Below are 8125 nucleotides of genomic sequence, written 5' to 3' on the forward strand. Positions count from 1 at the left end.
GACAACAAAGCTAGGACAATGGCCACGGAAAAGTCAGGTTCCAAGTCTGGCTACTTGGATAAGCTAGATGAGTTTTCAGAGAGAATGTCCAGGAGTCAGTTATGATGAAGTCCTATGACCAAAAGCAAGTTGAGGAGGAAAAAGTTTATTTGGCTTATGCCTTTACATCCATAGGTATCAGTGAAGGAAATTAGGACAATAACTCAAACAGTATGGGAACCTGGAGGCAGGAGCTGATACAGAAGCCATGGAGGGATGCTCCTTACTAATGTTCCCCCATGTCTTACTCAGCCTGCTTCCTTATAGAACCCAGGACCACCAGCCCAGAGATGCTGCCATCCATTCATCACTAATTACGAAAATGCTCCACAGACTTGCTTACAGTCTTACCCTATAGAAACATTTCCTTAATGGAGGCTCCTTCTCTGATAGCTTTAGCTGTGTCAAGTTGACATAAAATTATCTAGCACAGTGTGTGAGCAGCACAGCACAGAGCCTGAAGCTCTAGACATTTCAGCAGACCTCAGGACTGCCATCTTGTCCTTGATGATTCAAAGTTAATTTGGGCAGTTCATTTGAGGTACTCACTGAGTGCCTGCCATGTACAGGCCCAAGCATGGTGTTGAACATACAAATACAAAGATGCATGAAGTGTGGCCTCAGCCTTGGGAATGATTTCCTCTCAGAAAGCTAACACTCAGACTAATTGTTCAAGCCACACATGGGTCCCAAGAGGACAATCTTCCATCACTATCCCATGATCCAAGTAGAAGAAAGAACCCTAAGCACTGGGTCAGAAGACCTGAATTCTAATTCCAATCAACCAGTAACTCATACTCTGACATAAGGCCCACAGTTACTACTCTGAGCCTCTCTCTAGCCGAATGAGCTTCTTCACTAGGCTCTCATGGGGAGCAAATGAGCATGGGTTTGTTAGGACCTTTGTGCTTCACCACACACTGGGTCTGACTGACTGTCTGGCCTCTGTGTCCATGAGCTTACCTGCTCTCCCAACTTCCACTTAGGAGCTGTTGGCCCATATTCCATGAGAGAATGCATAACACATGAGGCTTCCAGTAGGCAGCGCCCAATCCAGAATCCTTGTCTGCCATTCATTCCTACAGCAGTCCCTTGTCCTGGTGCCTGAGACAGAGAGCACAGCATGTGCTCACAACAGTGTCAGCATGTCACATTTCATTGCTCCATCCCCTTTCTCTTTCTGCTTCAAAGGGCCTGGTGACACCAAGGCCAAAGAGGTCAAGCCATACGTTGAAGAAGCTAGCTAAAAGGAAAACGCTCGACTTTTCATGACTGGAATCTTTCACTGATTAGCCTGGGTGGGGAACTGGAATGTTTGGTCTTGTGTTCTATTACAAAAAAAAAAAAAAAAAAAAAAAAAAAAAAAAAAAAAGCATCTTTACTGAAAGCTTCCAGAAAGTTCTGGAGGTGATAAGTTTTGGGTATGTTGCAAAACCAGGAAAGCTAAGTGAAAGGTTCAGGGTCCTACTTTGCTCCACTTACATGTCTTTCTCTCTCTCTTTTCCTTTCTTTGTTCGTAGTTGACCACAGCATGTTTGAGAATTTGAACACAACCCTCACTCCAAAGCTCCAACCCAGCCATTCCTTCCCCCACCTGTCCAGACCTGGGGCCCCAGGCTCCATCACCCCCAGCTCTGGAGAGCCAGGAGGACCAGGACTGAGGGTAGGCAGCAGCCAGCACCTTAGGAATCTGGGCAAAGCTGTGGGGGCCAAGGTCAATGACCTTCTGCGAAGAAAGGAGTCTTCAAGCCTGGGCAGTGTAGGAGTGATGGAGATTAACAAGACTGCTGAGGCCCAGCTGCCTGGTGGAGAAGATGCAGCACATGGACCCTGGCTGGAGGATGAAAGGTGAGTCCTCTCAACCACCCATTATCGCAGTTGTAGAGATAGGAGCATAGACAAAACCACAGTGCATATAGGAGAGATCAGAACCAAGGAAGGGGTGAGCATTTGTCAAGAAAACCAGGGAGAGGGGCCTGTGTTCATGAGAGCCCACTTCAGCCTTTGTGACCAGAGAAGCACTTTCTGCTTTAGCTCCATTTTACACAGTAGCCCAGGCTAGCCTGGAACTCACAGTCCAGACTAACTTCAAAGTCATGGCAATCCTCCTGTCTCTGCTTCCCTGGGATAGTAGATATGATCCACCGTGCCCTTTACGTGTTAGGTGTATTTTCATTTGCAGGTGACCCAAGTTCCAAAAGTTAGTATTTGGAACTGAATTTGAACCCTGGTATTACCCAGAAACTCTCCACATGGGTTCTGTTGCCAGCCATTCCTTCCTGCTGTAGAGTTAGTGCCCGATAGGGAAGGAGAAGCCCGATGTAGCTCCTTCTCTTTCCTTCCCATTGTTTCTTAATTCCAACATCTATGCCTGTGGACTTGTGTGTCCTTATTGAGACCCAGCACTTGGGCTCTGAGATGACTCAGCTCCCTGGAGTCTTTACCCAGCCTCAAAGAGGCAGCACTTGGTGCCACTGTGAGCACCAGATGAGGAAAGAACAGCATCATGGCTAATTGTTGGGCTGAAGTTGCTTAAATCTATACCCTAAACCCAGAAGAAGCCCTCAACAGAGAAAGCACTTGCTGGGGGGTGGGGGTTTTGTGGTTGAAGGGGCAGTTGGAGCAGAGAATTGAGAATGTTTGCAGACTGGTGTGCAGAATCCATAAAGCCTGAGTGTTCATTGTCATGGACTTCCAGGTCAGTCCAAGAAGCCTTCCCTCTGCTGGATCCTCCACCTCCCATAACCCGGAAGCGAACCCCTCGGGCCCTGAAGACCACCCAAGACATGCTAATTTCATCACAGCCTGTCCTCAGCAATCTAGAATGTGGGACAGAATTGTCACCTGGACAGGCCCAGGACTCTCCACCCACTGCTCAGCCTGTCTCTGCAGACACTTCACGGCCAGAGTCTACCACTGAAATGGGGGAGATGGGACAGGCTCTACCCAATGGTGAGGTGTCTCTGTTGGTACCTGACCTAATACACAAGAACACCCAGGAGGAATCCAAGCTAAAGGCAACTGAGGGCAGGAAATCCTCCTCCCCGGGCCCCATTGAGAGAAATGGCCTCAAACTCAGCTTGAGCCCCATCAGCCTGGCAGAGTCCTGGGAGAACAGCAGCCCACCTCTGCAGGCACGGACTTCCACCCTTGACAATGAGGGCCCTCATCCAGACCTGCTGTCCTTTGAGTAGAATCTCTTGTCTTCCCTGCTGAACATCTTCCCTCTGTCCTCCACTACACATAAGTCCATTGCCCAACTCTGCCATGCCCTCATCTTCCTCATTGGAAGGCACGGCAGAGCCTTCTCTCTACCCGAGGTGTTATGGGACCAGATGGCCACATGTAGTCCCAGTTAAGGAGTCTGCAGAACAGCAGAGAGACTCAGTGGCATCTCATCCTGCTCCTCCGCAAGCCACTCTGACTGCCGGCTGCTGGCTGTTAGAACCCATCCTCCTCCCAGCTTCCTACTGACTCACAGGGCCGCCAGCCCAGGAGGATGGATCTAGCAGGAATTCTCTTTGCCTGTCTACTCAGACTCATATGCTGTCTGTCCTTTGACCTCCCCCCGGCCACCAATTCTTGATCCTGTCCCTCTTTTTTCATAGTGGTCCAGGGACTCCCTGCCTTGAAGGGAACACAGCTAGGGAAGAATGGTAGGTTTCACCTTGAGGATGGGATCTGGCCTGGAAAGCTACACCTTGACTATAATCTCACCATAGTCCCTTGAGCCTCAGGGCAGTGTGGACCCCTAGCCTTCATCTTTCCTCTGCTTCTGGCCCAGCGTCAGAGGAGATACTTCCGAGGTTTAAGGCCTTGAGAACTTTCTCAAAGGTTGAGCCTTGTCACCCAGGGTTCCCAGGGTTTTCTCATCTAGTTAGATGTGCCCCCACCTATCTGGATAGGCACTCAGGAATGATGGTATGGGCACCCTTGCTGGGATTCCTTGTTATATGCATGTGAAGACGGGTAGGCAGGCCCCTGCAGAAGCAGCAGAGAGTGTTCAGATGTTCAGAGAGGAAAGTGTGGGAACATGGAATGGTCCTACAAGAGCAGAGATCACAGGAAAGAGAACAGTGAGGACTGAGAAGGGCATTGCCAAGAATCAGAGCAGTGTTCTGGGTGACTCCACACCAAGAAATGAATGGCAGTGCCTGGATCTGGGAACAGTATGTTTGAGAGCCAGGGTGGAGCATGTGAGAGACTGGAATGGGGATGCGGACTTTGGAGGCAAAGCAGTTGTCTTTAGTGAAAGCGCTTCTTTGTGCTTGTGCTGAAGTTGCCTGGATTCCTGCAGCACCAGGCCTTCCCAGAGATACCTTGAGCCTCTTGTCTATTATTCAGGTAATGGCAATCATCCACTGCTTCTGCTGGGATCTGTGTAAGGACCCAACAAGGCTTATCAACCCTTCACTGGTTCCTGCCTTTCTGGTTAACTTGCTTTATATCCCACTCTTCTTTTAGGGGCCCTATCGTGCTGTCTTCATGTGGCCAGGAGACTTTGTAGTGATCCCGGCCACAAGGGCCTTTGTAGCCAGAAGAGGAATCCCCATTCTTAAACAAGGAGGCCAGAGACCCACAAGGAGGCGGGGATGCTGCATCTAGCCAAGGGCAGGCCATGCATCAGTCCTCTTGCCCTACTTCCTGTGCTCTTCCCTCTTCTGCTTGCTTAGCTTCCCATCCGTGACATTGAGGCACACAGGTCTCACTTCCCAATTCAACATCACCGACCGGTGTGCTGCCCTCCTTCCAACCAGCAGACATCGGAGCTACCTTCTACAGCTGGATCCTTAGGATGGAGGTTTCCTTCTCATACACCTACTTAAGCATTTTCATGGCTTCAGCCATCTCTGCCCTCCGACCTTTTTCTCTCATTCCATCTTCCATGACCACAGGAAGTAAGACTTAATCCCATGTTCCCTGCAAACTCCTGTCTCAGATGAGAATGCATGCAGCCAGGCATCTGAAGGCTCTGTTGGAGTATACAGGACTGTGAGTTCATATGTAGTACGTGTGCCTCTCACTCCAAGAACATCGCAGGTATGACATTTTATCTCAAAGTCAGAGAAGTCCTTACGACTAGCATTTGAGGACCCATGGATTTTCCCACAGTGATGTTGGATATTACCCGAAACAGAGAGTTCAGGCTGTTGGGTAGAAAGTCTAAGCATTTATCAGAGAGCAAGTCCATTGTAATCCGAGCTCTTCATAACAAAATCTCGGTTTGCTTCTCTGATAGGAAGCTCAGCAGGTAACTGTTCTCTGGGCCCTCCTCAGAGACTAGGTAACATGGTTGCCTAAGACCAATAGCATGAGGCTAGTAGAGCCCTGACCCGAGGACCAGGGATAGCCAAGGGATCTCACCATATTGTCCAGAGTGCCCTAAAGAGGGATCGTCTGAGTACTTCAGACGTAGTGCTTGATGTTGGATTAGGCGCCATGGGTACCTGCATGAACTGCTAGGATCTTGGCCATCTCCCTGCTACCTCAGAAGGCCCTCTGAGACTGAGCCTTGTTTCCGATGCTGCAGATATTGCCTGGTGCTAAGGGTCTAAGTGTTTCCCAGCAGGAACCAGCAGGAAGAAATCCTCCTAAGGGCTTCCACTCACATCAGCTCTTCCAGCTAGTGACCCCAGCAGGCTCAGTGACCATCTCAGCAGTGTGGGCTGTAGCACGTTGACCTTCACAATGAATCCAGATTGTCGGGGGTTTGGCCTTTGTGTAGTTTAATCTACATGGCACAGGGGCAGGCTAACGGGGAGGAATGAAGGGTCTAACTTCAATGTCTATTTAAAGAAGCTGGAGTCCTGGGGCCTTTTTCTCTCCACGTCTTTCCAGCCTCATTGTATAACCCTACTCAGCCCATAGCTTTACCTTGATAGTTGACAAAGTGAGCTTCCAGAAACATGGAAAGAATCTATCCCCTTCCTAATCCCAGCCCACACTTCTCTCTAGAAATGTATCTGTGAATGTTCTGGGAGATATGAAGACGTGTTTTAATCCATCATCTTTTAAAGAACAAGTTTGGCCCCTGTTGGAAAGAACAAGATTATAGTTCTATTCTGAGTATTTTTAAGAGAGTTCATATTTATATTTTTAGAGATTTTTTTTCTTGTAGAAGGAAATTGCATAATAAAATGATAAATGTGTCTTGCTGGCTTGTCCTTTTTTTTTTCCCTCCTGACTGGTGGAGAGCTCTAGAGTCCTGTGTTACCAAAGGATACCTGGGAGGGTGTAGAGCCAAGACATCTTGCTTTGCAATCTGACAAGATTGAGAAATGAGAGAGATGGAAGAAATAAAGAAGAAGGGGCTCTCACAAACAAACCTTCAACTTTGAGACATGTAAAGTAATGATGACAAGTTAAGATGGACTATCTTTTATGTAACTGTCTGACTGCTGTAAGGGTCCCCATATATGACTGTTTCTGTATCATCAGTACAGTGTGGGCATGTCCAGCCCTTCTTGAGAGAGTCTCTAAGGAAACACAAAGCCCATTGGCTCCTCCTTGAAGAACTTGCCTTAGGGTCCATAGCCTGCTTTCACCACAGACGGATAGAACACCATGCTTATGTATATGTTCTGACCCACAGGGACCAGAGAAGCTCCCTTGCAGGACTTAGCATCAGCAGCTATCAGCAAAATACTCAAAGCTGTCAACTATGGGGAAGTTGCTCCCATGGCTGCTTTGAACTGGGACAGCCCTTGATGTCATTTACTGAGAGAATGTGGCTTAAACAAAAGCTGGTGAGGGAGTCCTTTGCCATTAATGTTGTCAGACCTCAGGATCCAGAGGAGTTGTGCTCTAGAAGAGCTGTCTCAACCTATGAGGTGCAACCCCTTTGGGGGTCAAATGTTTGTTTCATAGGATCACTTAAGACCATCAGAAAGTACAGATATTTATATTATGATTCATAAATACAGTTATGAAGTAGCAAAGAAAATAATGTTATAGTTGAGGGTCACCACAAACAGGAATTATATTAAAGGTTGCAGAGTTAGGAAAGTCAAGAACCAGTGATCCAGAGAATCAGTCTATTGACTTTCTTAATAGGAAGAAGGTAGAGAGGAAACAAGAATTTCTACAAAAGAAGGGACATCTCTTGTGTTCACACAGTCACACAGCCATTCTCATTACCAAGGGAGGAAAGATGGGGTCCTTTCTATCTAGACCTTTGCTGCCATGATTAAGCCAAGGGTTTGGAGTCTATAGTCCAGCACGCATAGGCTCCCTGGTTCTGTGTCATGAGCATGAGGGGAAGTTTCTGACCTTTTCTGCATCTCATTGTCATGTCTCAGAGGTGACGGGGGCGGGGGGAGGAGACAGAGAAATGGGGCTTTCTAAGCTTTCCCTACTGTGGGGCACAGAAATCAGGAGTAACACAAAAAACCAACCCAGCAGTATTCCATGCATGGGAAAGGCACTGAAAATACTTACAATAGCAACATTTTTCTTTAAGTCTGTGCTGCGGTGACTGTTCTTTAGGCGACCTCGCCTATTGCATGGCTTTGGGTTCTACTGTCCTCAGTTGGGCGTTAAAATGTGCCTGTTACATCACGCTCTCCTTTCCCACAATTGTGCAACATTTCTATATTTTATTTTATTGCCTGCAGTCAAGTATGCAGAAATGATTATAAAAAATGTAGAGAAATTTTTAGGTGTAGAAATGGGTGTGCATATGACACATCTTCCATGCTGTCCTGTAAGCTGGCCTAGAAACTAGAGAGAGAAGATGCATTTTTATTCAGACACTGGTGACAAGTGGTGCAGGACCCTCTCTTAACAATGGATGAGGATGCCATGCCTCTCCTGTAGGAACTACACTAACAAGACGTGCTCTAGCACAGACAGAATCACTCAAAGCAGGCCAATTAATTTCGACTGCAAGAGTGTCCACTTCCTCTGGGCTTAAAGCAATTGCTAAAGGACACTGACAGCCTAGTGGAGGCTGTTGAGAACTCGGGTTGATTTGTGGGGTCAGTGGAATGCTGTTAGGGAGCCCCGGTTGATGTTCAAAGGTAATGGAGTTAGTGCTTCCAGACCTGCGCCCCAGATGCTGTCCCAGACTCAGAGAATTTCCTCTTGG

General features: G+C 47.8%; 1 protein-coding gene across 1 annotated transcript; it reads left to right on the forward strand.

The window, feature by feature from the left end:
* Window positions 1-1570: 1570 nt before the first annotated feature.
* On the forward strand, window positions 1571-3306 carry LOC308421942 (uncharacterized protein C1orf226; the record flags this gene model as incomplete). Its single annotated transcript, XM_080918424.1, has 2 exons — window positions 1571-1887; window positions 2738-3306. 2 exons carry the CDS (start codon window positions 1571-1573, stop codon window positions 3231-3233), a joined length of 813 nt encoding a protein of 270 aa, XP_080774550.1. The 3' UTR covers window positions 3234-3306.
* Window positions 3307-8125: the final 4819 nt, after the last annotated feature.

The sequence above is a fragment of the Micromys minutus genome (genome assembly GCF_963924665.1).
Source record: "Micromys minutus genome assembly, chromosome: 1".
NCBI classification, from domain to species: domain Eukaryota; kingdom Metazoa; phylum Chordata; class Mammalia; order Rodentia; family Muridae; genus Micromys; species Micromys minutus.